At 46.1% G+C, this 25,182-nt stretch overlaps 1 protein-coding gene across 2 annotated transcripts in view; it reads right to left on the bottom strand.

Annotated features, from left to right (window-relative positions):
* tjp1b (tight junction protein 1b) overlaps positions 1-25,182 on the bottom strand; it is a 55,494-nt gene that overhangs the window by 8,424 nt on the left and 21,888 nt on the right. For both annotated transcript variants that reach the window (XM_062462640.1, XM_062462641.1), the window contains 17 exons: positions 9,838-9,894; positions 9,344-9,468; positions 9,090-9,192; positions 8,293-8,611; positions 7,641-7,747; positions 7,374-7,542; positions 6,780-6,921; positions 6,639-6,653; positions 4,676-4,809; positions 3,856-3,961; positions 3,227-3,377; positions 1,970-2,078; positions 1,491-1,710; positions 828-1,012; positions 631-726; positions 464-546; positions 82-292 (listed from right to left, as the gene is read on the bottom strand). In XM_062462640.1, the coding sequence (XP_062318624.1) occupies positions 82-292; positions 464-546; positions 631-726; positions 828-1,012; positions 1,491-1,710; positions 1,970-2,078; positions 3,227-3,377; positions 3,856-3,961; positions 4,676-4,809; positions 6,639-6,653; positions 6,780-6,921; positions 7,374-7,542; positions 7,641-7,747; positions 8,293-8,611; positions 9,090-9,192; positions 9,344-9,468; positions 9,838-9,894 (2,332 nt within the window). The remainder of the gene's footprint in view (positions 1-81; positions 293-463; positions 547-630; positions 727-827; positions 1,013-1,490; positions 1,711-1,969; positions 2,079-3,226; positions 3,378-3,855; positions 3,962-4,675; positions 4,810-6,638; positions 6,654-6,779; positions 6,922-7,373; positions 7,543-7,640; positions 7,748-8,292; positions 8,612-9,089; positions 9,193-9,343; positions 9,469-9,837; positions 9,895-25,182) is intronic.

Below are 25,182 nucleotides of genomic sequence, written 5' to 3'. Positions count from 1 at the left end.
CACCATCCATCCCTCTTCCTGCCCCTCATCCTGCCCTCGTCTCTGCCTCTCCATCCCTCCCCCCCTCCCCCTCTCACTCACTGGTGAACAGGTGGTGGTTGTTCTTCCTAAGTTTGAGGGCGCGCTCATACAGCTTCCTGGCGCTCTTCCTGGACTCTGGGCACAGTCGGGTCCTCATGTTCTTCACCCCCTGCTTGTTGTCGGGGTTGAGGAACACCACGATGGGGTACCACTGGGCGTAGTTCAGCCTGTCCACCGCGTTGGGTGTGATGTCCAGCACCGCATGCTTGTCCTGCCGCCAACCAAGGGAAGGAAGAGGGACGTAGGGAGGAGAAAAAAAAAGAAACGAAAATGACTGTTTAATATCGAGGCACAAGCTCCATCTCTGGGGGAAAGGAGGAGGTTCAAAATGTGCAAGACTATGTGTGTGTGTGTGTGTGTGTAAGTATCGAGGCCGACTCACTCTGTCGATGATCTGCTTGATGGTGTGAAGACGGATGATTCCAGAGCTCCTCTGGTCTGTGCCGGCGTCTCTGGGTTCACTCTCTGGAAACATGGACAGAGATGTTACCAAAATAACACATGCATACTCTCATACACAGCTGTTTGGAAGGCTGCAGGGCCACTCACTTGCAAGCTCAAACAGATCAGGCTCTTCTCTGGCCAGCTTCTCCCTGGCGACGTCAGCGATCGGCCCAAATATAACCACAGGCCTCAGGAAACCAGCTGGACCAAAAACAAGCAAGACGTCACTTAACCTTCCCTTAAAAACCTAAACATGCTTCTCAAGGAAGTGCCAGCAGCGGGGGCACGTGGCCGGGCCTCACCCTCTCTCAGAACCACCCTCTCGTAGGCGGGGAACTTGGTCTGGACGGGCTGGGCTGACAGGTCCTCCCGGCTCTTCCTCAGGTTCCTCTTGGAGCTGCGCAGCCCGCGGAACCTCCAGAAGTCAGCCCTGTCGCCCCCCGCGGTTTTGGGGAGGGTGTACTGCACACTGGACAGCTGCTCCGCTCTGTAGGGAGGGAGGGGGGGAGAGAGAGGGAGGGAGAGAGAGGGAGAGAGAGAGGCTCTCAGCACACACCTTAATGTGTCTGTGCTGTAAACTTGGCACAGCGAAAGTAAACACTGCCAACACTGAGGCACTTACATAGCAATGATTATCATAACAAATTTGGTTAAATACATTCGAGAGGGACAGTGTGACTTTGGACAAGAGGAGATTTTGTTCTGACGTTATTCAACAGTGGATTCATTTACATTTAGTCATTTAGCAGACGCTCTTATCCAGAGCGACTTACAGTAAGTACAGGGACATTCCCCCGAGGCAAGTAGGGTGAAGTGCCTTGCCCAAGGACACAACGTCAGTTGGCATGACCGGGAATCGAACTTCCCTCACCGCTCAGCCATCTGACTCCTGATTCTTATGGTAGACATACACTGGATGAACTGCCATAGCTGCACGTGTGTGTGTGTGTGCGTGAGTGTGTTACCTGTTCTTGTTGGGGATGATTCCCCGCTCCACCTCCTGGTGGTTCTTGCCGATGCGGATGGCGAGCCAGGAGCCCAGCTTGCCGTTGTAGAGCGTGTCCACCACACGGAACACCTCGCCCTTGTTGAAGCTCAGCCCATAAGGTGACTCCTTCTCGTACTCAAAGTGGGTGCGGATGTAGAAGGAGTCGCCCACGTCAGACTCCACGATCCGCCGGTACACTGGACAAGAAATGCAACCAGGGTCAGTTACAGATTACACTTAAACATTTTATTTTTTATTATTATATTTTATGATTATTTTTGTATTTTATTTTATTATTTATTATTTTATTACAGTTAGATTATTTTATAATTTATTATTTTATTACAGTTAGATTATTTTATTATTTATTATTTTATTACAGTTAGATTACAGTTACAGAGGATCGCACAGACAGGGGCCCCCGTCCTGCTAGCAGCCTGTCTGGTTCCAACTCACCATCCTTCTTCTTCTGGGCCAGGATGGTGACCTCTTCACCTTTAGGAAGGTCGAGCAGGAACAGCACCGCCTCTTCTCGGATGATGTTGGCAAAGTCCACGTTGTTTACCTACGACCAGGAAGGAGATGAGCAGGTTTAGAGTGACATTCTTTATCAAGAGAAAGTTCCGGGACATTGTTTCCCTTAAGTGGAGAGTACAGATGACATGCATGCTGGAAAAATACGTCATACAGGTAAAGCTTCTCACACGTTTCATGGCTATCATGTAAAGAATTAAAGTAAATTGTATCCAGAAGTTAAAAAAAATATTACAAGACACTGCCAACACGTCTTTACGTTTACATAACCCCCCTCCGACTTCAGCATCACCATGGTGACTATAAAACACAGAGTTGTTCGGCAGTTCGAGGATTCAGGCAGTAACACGTCACTCAGGGGAGGAGGACAGGAGACGATGTATTGCCGCCGGGACAAACGGAGAAAGGACAGGAAGCACACAGGCTGTTTTGTCTGAAAAGCATTTACGGTAACTTATCAACGTTCAAGCCGAGGCTGTTTCTGTGCACTGCTAGGAGACCAGCACAGAAAGGCAGGAATCTGGGGAGAGCTGAGTGCTAGTGAAGCTGGGAGCAGAGCTGAGTGCTAGTGAAGCTGGGAGCAGAGCTGAGTGCTAGTGAAGCTGGGAGCAGAGCTGAGTGCTAGTGAAGCTGGGAGCAGAGCTCGGGAACACCTCCCAGAAAAGCACTGCTGGTGGTAAATACACTGTTAACCACTCATGGTAAAGCAAAACAACACGCCACACAATCATCCCTCTGTAGCGTCTTGTTGATCCTTGATGCCCACTTTGCTTAGGCTGCTGTTTTGCAATGTTTGTGCACATTTCGCTGGCGTAGGCAACATCACACTTGGTCCTCCTCTTGCTTGAATTCAATTGGAAAACCTGATTGAATTTCTCCTGACGTGCTCCCCGGGTGAAACTCGGTTGCAAGCAGGAATGAAATTAACCGTAGTTGTAATGTTGTTTGGACGGGGATGACTCTGAAGGCTGACGTGTATCTCTGTGTGCCTGTGACTCGCGTATCTTTGTGACTCGCGTATCTCTGTGACTCGCGTTTCGCTGTGACTCGCGTTTCGCTGTGACTCTCGTGCAGCTGTGACTCTCGTGCAGCTGTGACTCTCGTGCAGCTGTGACTCTCGTGCAGCTGTGACTCTCGTGCAGCTGTGACTCTCGTGCAGCTGTGACTCTCGTGCCTCACCCTGAGTATCTGATCCCCCTCCTCCAGACCCTCCTTGGCTGCGGGGCTGTCCTCCAGCACCCCGGCCACAAAGATGCCCACGTCGTTCCCCCCCGCCAGCCGCAGGCCAACGCTCTCTCCCTTCTTGAACTTCACCAGCTTCATGCTCGGCCTGGGAACACAGGGGACAGCGAGACAAAGGTTAGGTAATAGCGATGAACGATGTGTAACTGCCTATTTATTCGTTCAAAAACATATACCACTGACACTGGTGTAACATGGACGTTAATGCTTTTGTGATCCTACTTTTTCTAAATGCATGCATGATTATACAAAGCTTAATTGCTGGCATGAAGCTTTAAAAGGTTGACATTTACATACTCAACGTTTTTTCCTTTATATAGTTTGAGAATTGTACTTTAATAGATTCATACATATTTAATAACCCAATTAAATAGTTTTACTATTACTATAAATTACTGAGAGAAAAAAGAAGGAAAGTATTGGTATCAGTACTGGTGGACATTGCAAGGTTATCAGCAGGATCTCTACATGGGCACATCCCATCTCGTTATCAGCTGACTGCAGAGGAAGCGCAGGTTGTTTAAACTGAGGCCTGAGGAGAGGAGGTGCCTGAGGAGAGGAGGTACCGGAGGATGCTGTCGTCGTGGGCAGCGCTGGGCACCGGGGCATCAGAGGGGCTGACAGGTAGGTCCACATCAGGCTGGCCGGGCTGGGCATACACTGGCTTGGGCTCTGAGGGAATGGGCAAGAGCAGACCTGTTAAAAGGCCACACGCACAGAGGCGTGTCCTGTGCAGAGGCTAGTCAGATACGTGTCAGCAGCGCCCTGGTACGTGTAGAACTCACCGAGAGCCTGTCCTGAAACGTATAGCTACACATAATTGCAAATCTGAATGCACTCCAAAACCATAATCCCCTTTTTGAAAACAAGCCTGCACTGGCGCAAACACTCTCTACTACACACACAGAGGTCACCCTCCTCTCCAGAACGCTCTCTGTGGAGGAGGGGGGTTTGGGGGGGATGTGTGTCTTGAGCAGTGAGGTCAGAACGACAGACAGCGGGGGGCTGTAGGCGGGGGAGGAACGTCAGAGCCAATCAGCTCACACTGTTTGTTTTCACTTAACTTCAGGCGATCTCAGCCAAGCTCAGCAGGACTTTGAATTTCTCTATTTGGTGGCTGGGCTATTAAACACAGCTCAGGCAACTGCTGCTCCATTTGGTGCTTCATTCCACTACATGCCACCGTTTCACTAGAACATGAATGCCTTGACAAGGTCATGGGGGTGAGCTCGCAGTATTTACTGTAACAAACACCAGGGAACAAGAATTACGTAGATACTGTCGATATGGGTATTCTGAGTATTTGCCTACTGAGTTTGTATGACGAGCTTGTGGTCGCAGTGGTTTAAGCAAGCGGGTTGAGGGTGCGACGAGAGAGGCTCTGACCTGGGAGGGGGGGAAGCAGTTTCTCCTCACGGCCCCCGGACAGCTCCTGAGGCTTGGGGATAGGGAGCTCCTCGGCCATCTTGGCTGACATGGGGATGGGCTTGGAGATCCTCTCATCTTCCCGACTCCTGTGACTAGAGGTACACAACAACAACAAATATATATTTTAAAAGATATGCTGTACATTTCTTACATTTGTGTTTTTTTTTTGCTATTTGGAGAAGGGGCGAAAAGAGAACAGGTTGGGGCTGTAGAGAGAATGAGGGTGGAGGCTCAGATCTGAGGGTATTATGAAAACAAAACCAAAATCATATCTAGAAACACAGGCCGACCATGTGAACTCCAAGCTCTGTTAACTGCAGTGGATGTGCGAGTCCTGGAGAAAAGAAGGTAGCTGCTTGAGTCTGAGGCGTCTCCGTGGTCTTGAAGGTCACCGCTCTGTTTTTCCCTCTCTTTTGTAGTCTATTTATAGAGCGGCTTATCTGAAGCGCTGAAGAGAGGATTCTGTCCTCCAGGTGAAATTCACTGGGTGGCTCTGGCAAAGACCGACAAACGGCTCAACCTTAAAAGCCAGCTGTTACCACTGAGGTCAAAATGACTGATTTAGGGTCACCAAGACATTTCTTTGATGTTAACTGCACTCTAAGATCCATCCAATTGTATTTTTCTTTTCTTTTTTCAATTCAAGCATTGCTAGTTGACTGCTCTGCGTGATAAGTGCAAGTTGCAGGACCAGCAACAGTGCTAAACAGTGCAGCAAGCCTGGTGTCCTGGGGATCTTAGACCTCCAACCTCCCAGCTGCATGACTGGACACGGACACAACTCCACTCCCAAATGACGTCATTGTCACAGCAAAGATGGGAAAGTGAGTCTGTGTTTGTGTGTGTGTGTTTTAGATGGAGTCTCATTCCCTGACAGACACACACACACACACACACACACACATACATTTGTTTAACCGGGTGGAAGTCTGGAACTGAGTGACACAGTGACTGTGAAGGAGCTGATACAAGCTGGGGAGGAAAACAGCTTAATCAACATGTCCTGGAAGAGGCCCTGCCCTCACTGCCAACCAATCAGAACTGGGGAAAACAGGTCACAGATCAAGCCCAGATAAATCAATCTAGCCTGAACTTTCCCCTCTGTCATTAACCCCAACTCTCTCAATTCCCTATTATGTCACTGAGCCAAAAGACCGCTTTCCTACATGCATCGTTTAGGCAGGCATAAAAAAAAGGAATTTGTGTATCTTAATATGGTGTTGAGTCCTAAGAAATCCTAATTTTGTTGACCTCAATCAGACAAACTGGCAGAACAGGCACAAGCAGGCTGACACAGCCACACACACACGGACAGAAGTCAGGAGTCATAGCAACGACTCGGCTGAACAGCACAGGGCGACCAGCAGCCGTGACCGTCAGAAACAGCCCTTTGTTTTGGCCCATTGTTAGAAAGCAATATTGTCTTTGTGCCAAACATGCGGTCTCGCTGAAAACGGTGTTGGACAGACACAGAGATCATGTGACACTCACACAGGCCAGATCCTGTGTGACAGTGGCCCTGGAGCCCCGAGTTGTTCCAAAGACAAGGCACTTAATAATTTATGTCACAGATCGTGACTACGGCAATACCACGTAAACCAGCGGGGTAGAACAAGCAGTGATTCCCCACGTGGAACTCAACGTCGACAAGAACATTTTTATTTGCATCAAGAACATGTACATTTGCCTGCTCACCAGGAGGCCATCTCTTCTGTCCCAAATAAAGATGGATTCTTTTTACTGAAAAGGCTTATAGGCTCACAAAAGGGAAGAGAAGGCTTCAGATTCTGAACATTAATGTCTTTATCAGACCTACAAAGGGGATCTTCCCACCAGCTAATCTACTTTACTATGACAGTAACTATTCTATAATATATATATATATATATATATATATCTTGCGAAAGGCTACCCAACTTACGGTAGTCTCCAACAACTGAGGCAGGAAGAAATAATAAAATAAAAGACAATGAAAAACAATTAGAGAAAAAAAAATACTTGAGATAACCTGGCTAAAGAGCAGTGAGTGCTGTCCACTTTGTGGTGATCTGTGGTATCTTACCTGCCGTTGCTGATCTGCGGAGGAGAGTGTCTGGAGTGTTCCGAGGGCTCCTGTCTGTCCGGGGAGCGGGAGCGGGAGCTGCGATGGCGCTCGTGAGATCGGGTGGAATGGTCGGACGCCAGCGAATGGATGTCTGAAATGTCTGTTCAACAACCACAAAAACACAAGTTTAAACACCGTTCACCTGCTAACTCGGTAGCACCTGTTTCTGAAATGAGCATATTTAACTGTCAATCTCAGTGGGTAGAGCTAGACATTAGTCTTTTCAGATACGTGTCAAGTCAAACTGATTTTTTACTAGCTAAAAAGCTGACGTCACTTAAACCCTAACCAAAAAGCATTTCTGTGGTAAAAAAAAAAAGAAGAAATATCCGAGAACAGAGCCGTGATTTGAAGGCTACTTTAAATAATTATTTAACCCAAATCGTGTCTCATAGCTATAAAAATGTCCACTATAATTCATTATGTTAACATTTATTTGATCCCATGTATACTTTTTTTACTATGTTACATTTTATCTGTATTTATTTGTACGATTGGACAACTTCGTACAACATTCAATTTGTCTGAACGAAACGTATTAGTCGCTCCTACCGTCTCTGTCAGAAGCGTTGGCGGAGGGGATACTGTCGTCCATGTCGGGAATGTTTAGCAGCGTCGCCCTCTCATCCCTCTGCACCACCATCTTTAGCTTGCCCTTTGACCTTTCAATCAGCTTCTTAGCGTCTATCAAGGAGAGGTTTTCTGTCACTGTGCCATTGATCTGAAAGGGGAAAAAAACTTTAACTTTCTCTCCATTCCTTCTTCACTCCTTCCTTCCGTTGTCCTCCCCCCTACCTTCAGCACCACGCCCCCCCCTACCTTCAGCACCACGTCCCCCTCCTGGATGTTGCCGTCCCGGGCCGCCAGGCTCTCAGGGGAGATGTCCTTCACGAAGATGTGGCTGGCCAAGCGCAGGCCATATTCTGCTTACAGATTGAACGACAGCAACAAAGAGGATGTTAGCACAGGAGTCCCAGTGACCGCCTGCTCACACACTCCACAGCTCTCACAAGACTAACCCGGAAACAGTAAAGCTTAATTTATACTTCGGTCGCGGACACTTTTGAAATGGTCGCCGACGAAGAAAAAAAAAGTGTCGCTCAGGCAGCTGCATTTATACTTCGGAAAACAGTCGCCTGTGCTCAAGGTTCGCGTGACGTAAACAGAATCATTTTACCGTTACATTCATAGCTATGGTTACATTGTTAACGCTTTGTAGCCTAGGTGATCAATCGGAGAAACTGACAATTTTAATTTTTCACTATGTGACGACATCCGCGCCAGTAGAAATTTCTCCTGGTAGGCGACACTTCTAAGCGACGGTTAAAAGTGTCGACCGAGACGTCATTTCTGTCGGCGACCTTTTCAAAAGTGTCTGCGACCTAAGTATAAATTGGGCTTAAGGAACCTCCACCAGTCCAGAGGACAGTTCTGGACAGAGAAGCCTTTGTCCCGACTTTGTGATGCTCACCTTCATTTTTGCGTGATTTGACGAGGGTGACCTTGGCGGGCCGCGGGGGGAGGTTGATGGAGCGGTGGTCTGAGCGCGGGGAGGGGCTTCTGTCCCGGGAGCCGCTGCGCTCGCGCTCCCTGTCGCGGTCCCGTCGCCCGGTGCTGCGCCCGCTGCGGCGACCTGTGGCGCCGCCGTACGCGCTGGGGCCGCTCCGGGCGCTCCGCGTCTCGTAGATCTCCTCGTCGTAGCTGTCCTCCTCCTCGTCGTGCTCAGACATGGTCTCTCTCTCGCCCAGGCGACTCATGGGGACGTGGACCTTCCGCTTCCGTCTGATGGTCTGGCTCGGGGAGAGAGAGCGTCAGCAGCCGCTCATAGATTTATATATTTTTCTCTCTTTTTAGTGTTTTTTACTGTAATTATGTGGAAGGAGGACATTGCGCTATAAGAATTTCATTGTACGGACTAACTTTGTTAAACCGTATACATGAAAATAAATATCTTGAATCACTAACATCCCCACTCTGGGTGTGTGTGCTACTACAGAGAGCAGCCTGACTAGGGGGCTCAGCCCAGTTATGGTGGCACAGATATTCAGAAATCACCACTGGCTTTTTAGCCTGGATTGTTACCCTAGTCTTTCTGTGAAAGTCTCGAGGCTTTGCCCGATCTCATTAAACTCAAAACGTCTCTGAGGTTTCACACTCTTACCGTTGCAGTGTCGCTGTCTTTCCCACACAATATCTCATCATCACCAAGTTTAAACGAAATTCAACTGCATTGCATTAGCCATGCGCCGTTTCAAAACGGATACTCACGATTTTCGCATTCTTCCCACTTTTCCGAAGCTGTTGGACCGCGTATGCATGCTCCACATTGTCCATGGAGACAGCATTGACCATCACAACTCTGTCATTTTCCCTGCGGAGCGGAGATAGCCCTTGAGCACACAGACACGCTGGAGCCTCCTAGGATGAAACATGCTAATCGAATACTGATAACCGGTAATCGAATACTGATAACCGGTAATCCGATAGCGTTCGTGAAAAAAAAATGAGGTAATGGGTCTTACTGCAGAAGGCCTTCTGCAGGGCCTCCCTTCAGGACATCTGAGATAACGATGGAGGTCTCGCCGCTCTGAAAATGAGGGTTATCCCGTCCCCCTGAGATGGCTATCCCAAAGCCAAACCCTGGTGCCTGCACAAACACAAACAGGAATATTAGAGGAACAGAAATGGCCCGTGTTTGGACTAGGCGGCGCAGGATTCTTCACAGAAGAGGAGGGTTGAAATGGGGAAAATGTATTTCTCTTGTGCGTGGGACAAAGACCCACTGGGGATGTAGAGCAGAGATTTCCTCCACACCTCTCCTCAGGAACCACACGTTGTGCAGCTAGGAGCCTGACTGGTTGAGAGAACAAGTGGAAAGCGAGATGGAGAGATTGTGGGATGGGGTGGGGGAAGGACAAAGATAGCGAGACAAGGGCAGACTAGAGATACAGGGAGGAGGGGCCTGGATAGAGGAGGTAAAGGGACCAAGGTAGAGAAGAGAGCGAGAGACACCTACCCTGTGCAGAGTCACTGTGTGCTGTTCCCATATGACAGTCTCCTCCATTGCTGCGCTCTGTGGAAAACAACAAGAGGGAAACAGTGTGATTCTTATCAGCCCTAATTAAGAGTCCTCAGCCTCGGCTTAGATGCTACCAGTTCTGGAGACGAACGCTCCCAGCCTTGGCTAAAAATAATAACAAGGCATTGAGGGGAAAAAACACACGCTAGAATTCCATGTGCGCCCATTTGATCTGAATGATGGCTTTTTCTTTCAGGCAGGATTGGGAAATGTCTCTGAACCGCTAATAGTCTCCATCATTATGTGTTTTTTCTTTCACCAAGGCACAAAGGACTGTCACCTGACAGGATACCGCAGAGGCCCTCTCTGAGACAGGAGAGAGCGTGGAGCCTATGGATGGTCAGCTACCTGAGGTGGTGCTTTATTTACTTGCATGACTTCTGCATTGCAGCAGAAGGCAGGCAGGCGAGACGGCCAACAATGACAATCATTGAACTGGACCTGAGTTATGACAGGGTGTTCATGCTACTGCAACTAGTTACAACCAGAAACTGAATGAGAATACAGTGTCAGTCATGGCCATGGTGGGGCAGATCGAGCAGCCGTTTGTGCTTTTACAATATTCGCTTGGTGCCCAAGGCTATAAATAAGCACGGATCTTACACTTGGCTTTAGGTCCAGTTCACTCTGGGTGAACGACATCAACACAGCCATGAGACACCGTCACTGCCTGTCAAGCGGACCACACACACACACACTCCACACACACACTTCCAAAGAGACGGGAGTAAATGGACTGCATTTATATAGCACTTTTCTACCTTAGCGGCACTCAAAGCGCTTTACAATGTTTGCCTCTCATTCACCCATTCATACTCTCAATCACACATACCGACGGCAGCGAGCTACCATGCAAGGCACCGGCCTGCCCATCGGGAGCAACTTGGGGTTCAGAGTCTTGCTCAAGGATACTTCGGCACATGGCCTGGGAGGAGTCGGGGATCGAACCGCCAACCTTGCGATTGACAGACAACCCTCTCTACCCCCTGAGCCACAGCCACCCCGGGAGTGTGTGGGACTTAAGCGGCAGCGACATGAATTAGCGAGGTTAGAGTGGGCGGTCACAGTTCTCTGCTTTTAACACCCACACACTTCTGCTACTCTCTGAACGTATTACAGACTAGTCAGCATGTGCTTTAACAGTCTACAGAGGACAATGGTCGTGGTGGTAAAATAAAAAGTATGTTATATTTAACACGGCAGAGGTGGCTGGAGGAAGTGAGCGGTTGTCATGAAACGAGACTCTGCACGTTAACAGTCAATAACTTCCACAGTAAACTGGAGGCCAAGGTGAGAAGGGACACAGGTCAAACCCTTCTACTGTCAGCTAAGCACTAGGAGTGGGGAAAAAAGAGATTCATATTCGAATCGCGATTCAGTCTTCTAGCGATTCACAAATGTAAAACATTTTAAAATTATTTTTAAATGTTATATATATATATATATATATATATATATATATATATATATATGTATTTGTTTTTATTTTTTATCTTGTATTTTTTTAATTTATTTTTTATCTTGGAAAAATCATGAATCAAATTTTAATCAAATCGTGACCCCAAGAATCGATTCGAATCGTGAGGTACCAAAAGACCCCCCCCTAACAAGCACCGTCCTCTGTCACCTCTCCCTGTCACCTCAGCTTCTGACAAAGCACCGCCACAATCTACACCAGGGGGCCTGATGACAGTATCGTGTTTGTACAGCACGCGGGTTATCAGCTGGATGAAAAGGTCTGGGTAGGCTGCAGTACTGGAATGGTTTTAGCTAGCCTGCTTGACTAGGAGACTCAACATCCCAGCTGTGAACAGGGGGGCTGCCCAACATCTCCCACTGCAGTTTCTGCAGCCTTCTGCCCAGACGCAGGGCCAGCGAGGCAGAAAACACACTGGCTAAAATGAGCTCATGTTGAGCCCCATTAAAACATAACGAAGCATGAAAGGGATGAATCTTTCATTAAAAGCAGCATCAGCTCCAATCAGGCCTAAGGAGAGGGGGGGGGGGGGGGAGTTAGCCTTCGGACTGACTGGACCTCGAAAAACAGCTCTGCCAACTTCAAACCCTCATCCCGGCTCCCATGGCAACTAAGTGCTGCAGTGAGAATACAGTACTTATCTCTTTAGAGGAGAGCTGTGCCTCAGCCAGACACGGTCACAAGACATCTGTGACAGGCTGGACCACGATCCAACCACCGCTGCAAAACACACCAACACATCGAGGATCGCTGCAAATTGAAGGACGCAATTTTTCCTGGGGATGGACCAAGCTGTCAGCCAAAGTGTCCGTGCTGCTGTCTGAGCAGGCCATCCACAGGAGCCCTCCACCAGGGCCCACACTATGTCCTCAGCTCTACTATAGTCAGGACGCCTCCACCAGGGCCCACACTATGTCCTCAGCTCTACTACAGTGAGGAGGCCTCCACCAGGGTCCACACTATGTCCTCAGCTCTACTATAGTCAGGACGCCTCCACCAGGGCCCACACTATGTCCTCAGCTCTACTACAGTGAGGACGCCTCCACCAGGGCCCACACTATGTCCTCAGCTCTACTACAGTGAGGAGGCCTCCACCAGGGCCCACACTATGTCCTCAGCTCTACTACAGTGAGGAGGCCTCCACCAGGGCCCACACTATGTCCTCAGCTCTACTACAGTGAGGAGGCCTCCACCAGGGCCCACACTATGTCCTCAGCTCTACTACAGTGAGGAGGCCTCCACCAGGGCCCACACTATGTCCTCAGCTCTACTACAGTGAGGAGCCTCTAAAGCAGCAGGGGGGGGTGACACAAAAGGAGGGCAAACAAAAGTTTGAACAAGGGAACTCCCTCCGGTCTTCTGCAGCGGATGCACCGCACCAGGGACGTCTGAATAAGCAGATGTCTGAAACACAGAGCTCGAGTCCTGCTGGTGAAGTTTGCTCCTCGGGGAGCAGGATTTATACCCGTCTCTAGTGGCTGATCAGCGCAGTAAAAACGCTGATGCAATGTACTCTGCACCATTTTGTCTGAATTTATGGTTGGGGGAGAGGTGAAGGGGATTACAGCTAAACTGAACAGCTAAGGTACTTGATTCCAGTTGACACTAAATCTTGAATAGGCATAGTTTCTTCTCTTGACCATATTAAGTACTTTAAAACACATTTATGCCCCAACGGCACGGTACAAAACATTACGACGTAACCTGAACGAGAGTGATCCCTCCTTCTCCTGCAGAGCATGTTGCCCTGGTAACAGTGAAGGAATGTAGTGTTGTGGTGAAGTATGCAGAAGGCCCTCCTCTTTAACCATGTCTGCATTCATTCACAGCAGTTTGCATAGTGAAAATGACATTTGACTGCATAACCCACCAACAACATAAACACATCGCTGCTTAGCCAGTGTAACCAGAAAATCTCTAAAGAAACTAGGATACTTGTTAATTGTCTCATGTTACTTTGAAGATAAAAAAGAGAAATGCTAAATGACTACAAGCTAATTAGACCCATCTCTATGAAGACTAACCCCCTATTAAGGATTAAACACAGGGAGTGAACAAGACAAACATGTGTTGGCCATCAGTATTGTGCCTGGAGGGTTAGTGCAGTGCTCTTGTGCATAGTTTGCATTTGGTGTCAGTATCCAGTAATCAATGAGTTTGTGGCCCTTTTTCGTGTACCCTTTGTGGTCACTCACAGACTGTGCCAACACGAGGCAGGCTGTATCCAGCGCTGGCAGCAGACTCTCTGTGGAGGCAGGCCATGATAGCTGTCTCTGTGGAGGCAGGCCATGGTAGCTGTCTCTGTGGAGGCAGGCCATGGTAGCTGTCTCTGTGGAGGCAGGCCATGGTAGCTGTCTCTGTGGAGGCAGGCCATGGTAGCTGTCTCTGTGGAAGCAGGCCATGATAGCTGTCTCTGTGGAGGCAGGCCATGGTAGCTGTCTCTGTGGAGGCAGGCCATGGTAGCTGTCTCTGTGGAGGCAGGCCATGGTAGCTGTCTCTGTGGAGGCAGGCCATGGTAGCTGTCTCTGTGGAGGCAGGCCATGGTAGCTGTCGCGAATTCATGCTTGTTCCATTAAGAATCGTATGAGAGCAATTCTGATGATGACTCAATAATGCCCAACAGGGAAGTGAGTCCTCCCAGGCCGGTCTAACGAGATATGTTTCATACGGTGTCCTTTAACGACTAGCCTAATTCCTCCCTAACCCTCCCTAACAGTAAGAACAAGTCTTTTCCCTTTATCAAATCAACCAATCAGCGTCATCGAGTTACATGAAAGTCAAGAAGCTTCTTGCCAATCCATGCTTAGTCAGTCACTGTTCTGTGCCAGATTTGACAGGGGAGGTAACCCTCTGCTACTGAAAAGGTCACATGACTCAGTCGAGGACTGATGAGGCCAGAGAGCTGAGAGTCTTGTTAGACCAGCCTGGAAAGGATATCATCGTGATGAGGCATCAGAATCTCAACCACAGCCTCGTCCAGCCCATAGCCTAACCCTACAACACTGGAGGGGAAAGCACTGTGGGTTTATATAACCAAGTTACGCCATCCACTCCTCATTAAAACAGGGCTTGTAACTAATAAAGCCTATTATTTCCACCAGGAGTAGGAGCAGAAGCCCTTGCAGAACTGAGGCACTGCGACAGGGGTGTTTAATTCTCTGATTAGCAGATTGTGTGCTGTGGTGTGGTTGAGGCAGAATCGTATTCAATTTTGACCGCCATGGGAAAGAGGCTAAAAATAACGCTAATTAGTTCTGCTGTTGTGATGCTGCAAAAGCTGGATTACTGGGAAACTTGTGAACAGAGGCCTGGAACTAACACCCTTTGGGTTGCACTCTCAGATTCTAGTAACAAAGGACGTGAATGTGATCGAATACATTTACATTTAGTTATTTAGCAGACGCTCTTATCCAGAGCGACTTACAGTAAGTACAGGGACATTCCCCCGAGGCAAGTAGGGTGAAGTGCCTTGCCCAAGGACACAACGTCATTTGGCACGGCCGGGAATCGAACCAGCGACCTTCTGATTACTAGCCCGATTCTCTTACCGCTCAGCCATCTGACCCCACGAATACTAGGAGACGAGGCCAACACAGCCTGCTCTGTTAACCTCCCTGTGGACCTCTGTGGATTCATTAGTGACCTCTGCAGTGGGAAGGGACATGGAAGTCATCTCCACAAATTCCTGCAGTAGGACGGAAAGTGACTTTTTCAATCTGTCACTTTTCACAGCTACAAACAAAAGCTAGTCTGTACTTTTGGCCGGAACAGGGAAGAGATGAACGTCTCTGGTGAAAGGCTTTGTGTTATTGCCAGAGGAATGAGACAATCCAGACTTGTTATTGTGACTGCACAGGTTACAAGTACACTATCACGCACAAGAAAACAAGATCATCTTCAGATCACTGTCAACACATTGGGGTCAATACAATGACAAAGACCAGAGAACGCCAAAACGCAATATAAATTGTTTAGCCAAAAACAAATGTACTTGGAGAACATTGTGTAAGTTGTACTGCGGCCAAAGGCAGAAAACAACAGAAGTATCGCTCTCCAACTTGGGTCCTGGCAGCAGAGCGGAAAACAAGCGGAATGAGATGATTGATCACTTCAGAGATTGAAAACGATGCGTCGGAGAGTGCTGACAACTGCTAAAACTGTCCTGCCTCAGAAAACGTATTCTAATGCTGATGGTCTGTAGTATCACCAGAGAATGGGGCCCCTGAGAGCTAGGGCACTTTCTGCACAAACTGTTGGCGGACTGCAGATCACTCCTCCACGCACGCACGCACGTACACACACGCACAGCAGATACAGTAGTATTGAGATGCCACAGTTTCACATTCACAGTGAAATAAAATGCAACTGCAGACGAAAACAGAAACCTCAACATGCACCAACATGCATGATGCACCACGTGAATGAACCTGAACCCATGCTGCTACAGCAAAACGATTTAGAGGCTAAACAGTGAAGTACTTACAGCCATCCATCCTGTTCATCGGAGGACACAAACAACAGCCTCTCTCCCTCCTCCAGCTACTTCTCAGTAAATCCGGCAGGAGATTCCTGCCCATGAGCAGCCTCGGAATATGGCTGTGCCCGATCAGATCCAAAAGGAAGAAGCCCTTTCCCTGCCTTCTCCTCACCTGGCTCTGAAACCGCTGGACTTAGTAGCACAGGTGACAGGGGTTATGAAACACTCACTGCAATCTAAGAGAAGCCGATTCACAGCTACGGCTCAATTGACTGTATGGCCCCACATGTGTCTGTGCTTCATCAAAACAGTCTCTCTCTCTCTCTCTCTCTCTCTCTCTCTCTCGACACGCTCACGGGATCGAAGCAAATCCCCCTCGTTTGGCAGCGATCTGTATGGGATCTGCAGTTCCGCTACAGCATGGGACGGCTCTGTACCAGCGAGCATCCATCCGCAGTGTAAACTGCTGTATCGGATTTAACCCTCGCATCGCCACAGGGAATCAGAGCTAGGCTAAAGCTAGTCCGATTCTGCTGGTTACATGCTGCCCCTCCACACGTGGGCTAACTATTAGATTATGCCCCCGAGGTGAGCTGCATCCAATGCACACAACTAGGCTAGCCGCTTGGGAGGTGTTCAAGACGGTTCACTTCCATTTAAACAGACAACAACCACAAGAAGCATTCCAGGAGGGCACTCAAAAGCATGCCGTTTTAGATGTTCCCTTTGTCAAGTGGGAACAGAAAGATGAATACTGGGGAGTGAAACTGCAAACTTTTACAATCCAACCAAATATACAGCATACAATAGCGCTAGGCTAATTGAATAAGTGTCAGGTAATAAAAAGGCATTCGTCTAGACTCTAAAGTATGCAGAGAGCACCAACAATCTATGAAAAGAGTGCAGGGGTACAATGAAGCACATATCTGTATCTGTGCCACAGCACGTTCTGTGCGCAGCACAGAGCATTAAGCTCTGGGGGGGGGGGAATCGGGCTACCAATCAGAAGGTTGCCGGTTCGATTCCCGGCCGTGCAAAATGATGTTGTGTCCTAGGGCAAGGCACTTCACCTTACAATGTTAAGCAGAGCGGGCCCGGTGTTCTGAACAGAGGAGAGCAGTGCCGTTCCATCCATCTCTGCTGTGGCTCACGGGCCACCGGGTCTCTCACGCAGGGGTTCATCAGCGCAGAGCATGAGAGTGGTGACAGATTCCAGACATTCCTGCCTCTCTCCACCACCGTTGGCTTCCAAGACAAAAATGAATAATTTCCCAATTGGCTACACATGGAGCCTACAGCGTTTGCGTCCTTAAGTGGTATTACTGTGATTTTTTCCCCCGATGCAGGCTCAATACCTTTTTGAAATATTATGCATTTGTGTCAACGACATTGCCCATTAAACACACAAAACAGCATTACTAAATTCTCTCATGGGAGTCAGGTGGCTGAGCGGTGAGGGAAGCGGGCTAGTAATCTGAAGGTTGCCAGTTCGATTCCCGGCCGTGCCAAATGACATTGTGTCCTGGGGCAAGGCACTTCACCCTACTTGCCTCGGGGAGAATGTCCCTGTACTTACTGTAAGTCGCTCTGGATAAGAGCGTCTGCTAAATGACTAAATGTAAATGTCATAACAATCTCAAAATACAGATGCATTTACATTACATTTAGTCATTTAGCAGACGCTCTTATCCAGAGCGACTTACAGTAAGTACAAGGACATTCCCCCCGAGGCAAGTAGGGTGAAGTGCCTTGCCCAAGGACACAACGTCATTTGGCACAGCCGGGAATCGAACTGGCAACCTTCAGATTACTAGCCCGATTTCCTAACCGCTCAGCCACCTGACTCCCGATGCAAAAAGATTGGGTTGGGGGTTGCATGCATGCTCCGGCTCGGCAGTTATTCTATATCATAGTCTATAAATAGCCCAAGGTTGCTGACGCCTCAGTATTATAAAGAGCCCTATACATAATGATTTGGTATCAAGTTCCAGTGGTGTAGAAGAAGACAGAACCATCAGTGGCATGGCTGAACCTGCAGCTTATTTCTCCCAAAACTTTCCACTGTGACGCTAGCATGACGCTAGCATGACGCTAGCATGACGCTAGCATGACGCTAGCACGGGGGGCTGTTTGTGTCCTCTGGCAAGCGTCAGAGGGTGGAGGGAACTGTGATGCAGGGCCCAGAGCCTTGCTTATCATGTACCAGGTTAACAGATGCTGAGCTATCAAACCCTAGAACAAAGGCAGATAGAATGAGAACCCTTACTGAATCTTAAACTTCAAACTCTGATTCTACAAACGCCACAATCCAACTGGTAGACGTATGTGAAAACTGACATACCGCAATGCCATAATAGTATATTTGTGAGCACAGCAACACTCAAACTCTATAATACTGTACCTTCAAAGGTCACTGGCTTATTTTCAATGCATTCCATCTATTGATCCACTAAAGGGACCAAATTGCCTGGAGCCATGTTTGTTTCGGAGCTTGCTACGTTTCTAGCTGAAGTTATGATTACCAGAGAATGGGAGACTGTCTGGGAGGCACTTGTGCCAGGAAATCAGCTCCAGAACTCAGTCAGCCCAATGCTGGCTATCAGTGATCCACACAAAACACACACAGGGCAGGAATGTGCTGATAAGCAGCAATGAGCCCTGCCATCTATCCTTTACACTGATTGAAGTGAAGACAAAGCACCAATGAGAAACTGTGATAAGAGGCATGTCTGCACCATTACAAAGGGGGTCGTAGTAAAACTGGGATTGATAGTAGTTGTAGCATCCACATAGAGCCCTTTGCATGTGATAGTTCTGTGCCACTTAAAAAATAAGGGAAATATTTATGGTGATGCTTGATTTACAGTATTGAGGGCTATGGTTCCTTTTTTCCTACAGAGTAGACTTATGTAAGAGGGGGATAGACCCACAACTATATAGGAATTCAAAATCAAGCAAACAAATGCTTTATCAGTCGACAGAACTCTTCCATCCGTCAGGTTGTAAATAACCACAGTACATGCAGTAAAACCTGAAAGTGTGCTAAGCCAAGGCTGAATATTGGCAGTGTTCCAGGTGACATCATGTTGGAAATACTACATCGGGCACAACAAAATATGACTCATTAACTTGGAATCAGTGAAACCTCTGACTACCTTGGGCCTTTAAAAGGTCTGAACTTCAACTCTGATTAGTAAGAGAATTAAAAACTGCTTTTAACAGGCTATGGTATACACTCAATATGAATGAGAAGACAACCTTGTCATAAAATATTTAATTCACTATTTAACGACAAATCCCCTTCATGCTATCTAAAACTCCCAATATGTTTTTTCTCCAATAATATTTTATTTAATCAACTTGCCAGAAAGTGTCTGGTTAACTCAAATAATTTAAAGCTGGTTAATTAGCAGCAATGTTTAGCTTCAAAATGTGAATTAAAGAAACTTAACTGCAAACAAATCTACTCTCAAGGACAATTATTATCTGAGAAAAAGGGTTCAGTTATCCTAGTTGTAGTTATGTTTTTGAAGAACAGCTTGTCAACCAACCGTTCTGATTAGTAAATTATGTAAGTGATGTGATTGTCTATATTGTTGCTGATAAAAGGAAGTTATAAAGACAGGTAGAGTGACTGGAATAAATAAATAACACGCACGCACACACACACACACACCTAAACCAATTGCACCTGAAACAAAACCATTACAAATACCAAAACAGTAAAGGCATGTGTTGCATTAAACACAACAGAAACTGCCTACTGTATACAGGGCAACGCCCCGATGTACAGGTGTCCCCTATGGCCAGCTAGTAACGGTACAAGTATCTATTTGTAGCTAGCTAGCGAAACTATCACCCCGCCTCATAGGAATGACCTTCCATACCCTGAATGAAACGGAAACATTCATAGTTTGCTAATAGGGATAGCAAGAGGCTGTTGTTAACACAATTCTAGACGACTTAATATATTGGAATTATTTATTGCCATAGAAACTAGCTAAGATTAAACATACCTTAGTCAGAGGAACCCTGCCTGGCCGACATTTTGTTCCTACTCTCGGTTAGGCAAGTTTAGCATTGCTCTGCACAGTCAGCTAGTAGTAACAACACAGCTGCTACAGTATAACATTCTGAACCAACTCGCCACTGTGTCAGCTCGCGACACCGCTTTCTCATACCTTTCGAATGAAACGGAAACACACTTCAAAATAGATGTCTAAATAGCTAACTGTCTATATGGGTAGGGATGGCTAGCTGTTAGCTACTTGCATCTTCCAAAAGAACTGCCTTGCTAATTAGCAGCTAGCAAGCTTGCTAACACAATCATTTTGCGAACGCACCCGCTGCGGAACCCGTTGACATGAAGCAAAATATGATCATATATTCAGAAGTTCCTTCACCTTTCACAAAGCACTGGTCCTTGAAATGTATGAATGAAAGCCTTATAGAAAAGGAATGCATAGACCGTCCTCGTGGCTCCAAAGCAGCCGCACTGCAACGGCAGGCACTGGATGCCTTCCCCCCTCTGATAGTCCAATTCGATTTCCTCCACAACACCGCGGTGACAGTGACAGGTTGGTCTGGGATAGACCATTGCATTTTTTCAGGGGTGGAATGACTTTAAAAGCCACAGCATCATCAAGCGCCATTGCACTGTCTGAGCGTCGATGATGCTACAAGGTCGAGGGCCACAAGAACACAATAATTACACTGGGCAATGGGGTCCGGCTGATATCCAAATGTATATTTCGTTAATCGCGCCTTCATATTTAGTAGCCCAAAGCCTATTAATTTACAGTAATATGACCATAACAATCTTATTTTCTACACATGATTCTAAGCAAATTAATAATTAGATTAATTTGAATTGGATTTGTTATTTAAATGTTAGTGTCTGCCGACAAACAGCTCCATCGATACTGGTGGATTTCTCTGATTTGGGCTATCGAAAAGTTGGATGAGTTAACTTTTAATTGAGTTGGATGAGTTGGATGTGTTGAGATATACATGTTATGAAAAAGAACTGTCAAAATAGTTCCTGATAAGAATACACAAGACAACCTGAACCTTTAAAAGTTATAAAGATAACAAAAAAGGCCTTAACTACCCAATCGTATATATGTAAAGACATTAAATCAATATTTCATATTTTACAATTAATTGTATGTATGTGCACAATACACCTAACTATATTCAGATCTAACAAGGCCTGTGAAAACATGTCAGAAATGTGGATATCTGGTGGCAATGAGTGGTCTCTTCCCAAACATAACTTTGTGTCTCCTCAAATCAGTCATGACAACAGAACGATCCCAAATCACTATGGGAATTATAGTCGCAGCAAAAGGAACTCTGAAGTGATGAGCACTAAAAACTGAGTATCTCCCTCCGGCACAATACTGCAGTCATTATGTATGTCTTTTCACAAGGGGTTGTGCAGCATTGCCAGGAGATAACCTAGAGCACATATGCTTTTGCACGAAAACCAACCAACAGAATTTCTAATGATTTTCTGATAGCTCGAATATTCAGCCTACTATGGAAAATGTGTGGCTACTACTCTATGCATATCCAAATCATGTGAGATCATGTAAAAACTGTTTAAAACGAAGTTGTTGTTGTAGTAAACCGAACGTGTAACTTGTGTGATTTATTCATGACAGTAAATAGTCTACACAACACCGTTACAGTTCTTGTCTGTGCATGATTTAGTCGAGAGATTCTGCTTCAATAATTAAGTTTGTCCCATGTTGTGTCAGGCTAATTTTTGGGGGGCTTATCTGCAAAGCATAAGACTGCTGTGCACATTAAGCATGTACTGTATGTGACAAGGTGTGTGGGAGAGTCAATTAACCATTTGTTGTACTTTTTTGAATCTCAAATGTATTAGTGCTGCAAAAGTCCTGTTCACTTAGTGCTGAATGAATATGTATGCTATCAACAGCACATCTAACTACATAACTGCCTCAACACATTTCTTAAAATAAAAACTGGAGATATACATGCCCACATATGTGAGACTATGAGACTTACATTACATTTACATTTAGCAGACGCTCTTATCCAGAGTGACTTACAGTAAGTACAGGGACATTCCCCAGAGGCAAATAGGGTGAAGTGCCTTGCCCAAGGACACAACGTCATTTTTGCACGGCCAAGAATCAAACCGGCAACCTTCTGATTAGTAACCCGATTCCCTAACCGCTCAGCCATCTGACTCCAGAGTTAGATGAAATGTTTACAGAGTTGAATCCTACCGTACAGACTGAGCTTGTTAACAAATGGCTGTCTGTCACTCTAACCCTATGAGAGGGAATATACAGTATGTCCCTGATATCTGTCTTGGTGTGGAGAAGCTATAGACAACAGACAGGCATGCACAATCTATTACACTGTGCAGTCACACTACTGGGCAGTGCTGCAACTTCAGCAGAAAATTGCAGTTCATCCCTAAATGTCAGTTTTCCACAAGACCTTTCTTTGGGACAAGCAGAAAATCCTTTTTTTGTGAGATTTATGTGACGCTTTTAAGCAATGCCAAACACCAAAAAGGTAATAAAGACGGAATAGGGTAACATTTTCATTTGAGTTTTAGAACTTCAGCAAATTACCTTAAAAGTAAATCCTTAAAATCCTGTACTTTAACAGAATGCGAAACACAGAGTAAAAAGTCCAACATCTTTAGACTTTGAGTCCGATATCCCCCCCCAAGAGGAACAGGGAAGTAATCAATATACGCTAAAATGTAAATTTTTCACTGCACCAAATCTCAGCACCCCAGATTCTATTCCCAGTGCATTATTGTGTTTGTTGTTACAAGTCCCTAATTTCTATGCAGCACCTTCTGTTGTGCACTTTGTCACTTTGTAATTCCACGACGGTTCCTGTCACCTCTACCTTTTGCACTAATGAGCACAGGAGGAGATAGGGCATGAATATAATGCAAGAGGAGCCCAGAGGTCCTGCAATGTTGCTGACGTAAGGAGACTTGCAGCTGATTCCATTGGACGATGGGAGGTAGGGGGGATATCTAGAATGAAGAGGGTGAGTTGGCCAAGGTCATAAGAATTTGATAAACAGGAGCAGTCATAGAGATGCCATGAAAAATGTGACAAACTACAGCACTAACGTTGCAAATACTCAACATGAAAATGTTTCCAGCTTGGTAATGCAACACCGGTTCATGAGCAAGGTGTCTACTGTGTATTAATCAGAACAACCCTATACCTATGTCTTTGCATAGTGCATAGTACCTACCATAGCAATCCAGAAATAATACTCAGGGCACAGTAGCTCATAGTAGGCGATGCACAGAGTAGATGAAACCATCAAGTATGATTGATGGTCATATTTGGTGGAGCAATCAATCTATTACCTCCATGTGTACAGTAGCCTGCCATGAATCCCTAAAATGTAAACACGAAAGTATTTCTATGGAGATGTAAAGCAACATTTTACTGACATCTGTACGCAATTACATCGTCTTTAACGTTGGTTTATATTGAGCTTAATGTGTTCTACACTGAGGCCCTTGAAACGTCCTGCTTTAAAGTCATGTCTGCATGTGTGTAAAACTCAAACGGCACAGAGGGAGTTTCACATGCAGTCCAACAGAATTAGCTATATACCCTTTTCTCAGCACATTTGAGAATAGAGATAAATCACAAGTGCAAAAGCTAATTACTAACTCAATGCATTCTTTCTCTGATACAGTGAACTGCTACTAATTGTGAGTGAATTGCTTCACTATCTAACCGTTCAGGCTAACAGTTTGCAAAGCCAAGGTTGATGTAGCTGTCTATTATCCCCAATGGTAAAAGATATCACCTGACACAACAGCACTGGAGTGGCCGTTAATAAAAACACCAAAACAGTTGTGAATGGATCCTGCACCAGTGGCAAAACATAGCATGCACTGACATTTGATAAGGACAACATGTGCTCAATCTAAGCTAGTCCCCTTAAACTGAAAACTAGGACAGTGCAAGGAGTTTGGTTTTTTCTTGGCATGATATACTGGTTACAGGGGCCGATGAGCATGAAGCCATCATTGAATGGACATTGTGCAAAGGCCAGGGGCTCACTAATCTTCACACTTTCCTCTGTCAGAGTCCGGGCCCAGCAGAGTGTGAGTGCAGAAACAGACTGATGTTTATAACCACCATCTAGTCGATGCTCCCCACTAATGCCTCACACAAGGACTCCTAATGCCACCTGATTATGAGGTGCTGCTTTAGCGCATTCAGAGCTGAAGAGATAAAAAGAGCCAGATTAGGTGTCGGGGAGCTGCCTCGTAAAGTCAGCAGAAAAACAAACAACTTGTAAAGAGATGCTTTTATAAAAGTGTGACCTCAGTGAAAATGTGTAGTGGACAGGATAAAAAGAAAATTAATTATGCATATCAAACATAAACCTTCATATACAACGTAGCGTTAGATAAAAAAAAAAATCAGATTAGCAGTGGTCATGCTGTATTTAAATGCAGAGCTTGCACCTATACTGTACTAAATATTTTGGGTGTGTGTTTATTTTGATTATGATTACGGTATGTCATGAAGTAATGTGATCAAGTCAAGGAAGTCAGATGCAAAGCATGCAGTTTGTGTATTCAATCTTTTTCTTTTTAAAACACAATGTCCATGGGTATCGATAAAACAAGCTTTTTGTTTAGTCAGCTTTTATACAGTGGCCAAAGTGTAAAGCAATTAAGCAATTGATTTTGAGGAGGACTAATTTTATGCCTCCTGGCCTGTCAATAGCTCAAAGGGAATGATTAAGTCTGATCTTTTTTAGTTTTAACCACAATTCCATTTTCATTACCAAAGACAAGACTTCATGTCTTCATCAGCTTGCTGCTGGTATTATCTTACCATAACGATAGCGCAGAGAATAATGTTTGACAATTGCACAGCTGTATTGATTGCAGTGGAAGTGGAGCATAGGCACAGGGCAATCTAATTCTAGCTTCAAGAGGATAGTTTTCACAGCCTCTAAACTGTCTCAGTTCATCTTTACAAACGTGTCTGCACTCACTCATTTTGTGACCTAGAGCAGTTCTCTGAGTTGTTAAATGGGCTCATACAGCAAAGGGTTGGGAGATCCTCTAACAACACAATAGGAATGGTACTGTTTCTGACATGGTAGTGGTCTGGGCTGTATTTAGTAAAAAACAACCTTTTATTTGATCAGGGACTTTAGATGGCTTCAAATAAGAATTTTGGACAGAAATTAAACTTAGACACCATGTGATAACACAGTCCTACAGCCACCACATCATGTGATAACACAGTCCTACAGCCACCACATCATGTGATAACACAGTCCT

The sequence above is a fragment of the Osmerus eperlanus genome, chromosome 5 (genome assembly GCF_963692335.1).
Source record: "Osmerus eperlanus chromosome 5, fOsmEpe2.1, whole genome shotgun sequence".
Classification (NCBI taxonomy): Eukaryota; Metazoa; Chordata; class Actinopteri; order Osmeriformes; family Osmeridae; genus Osmerus; species Osmerus eperlanus.
Note: the sequence above shows the minus strand (reverse complement) of the source record. Positions and strands in the feature narration are given on the sequence as shown.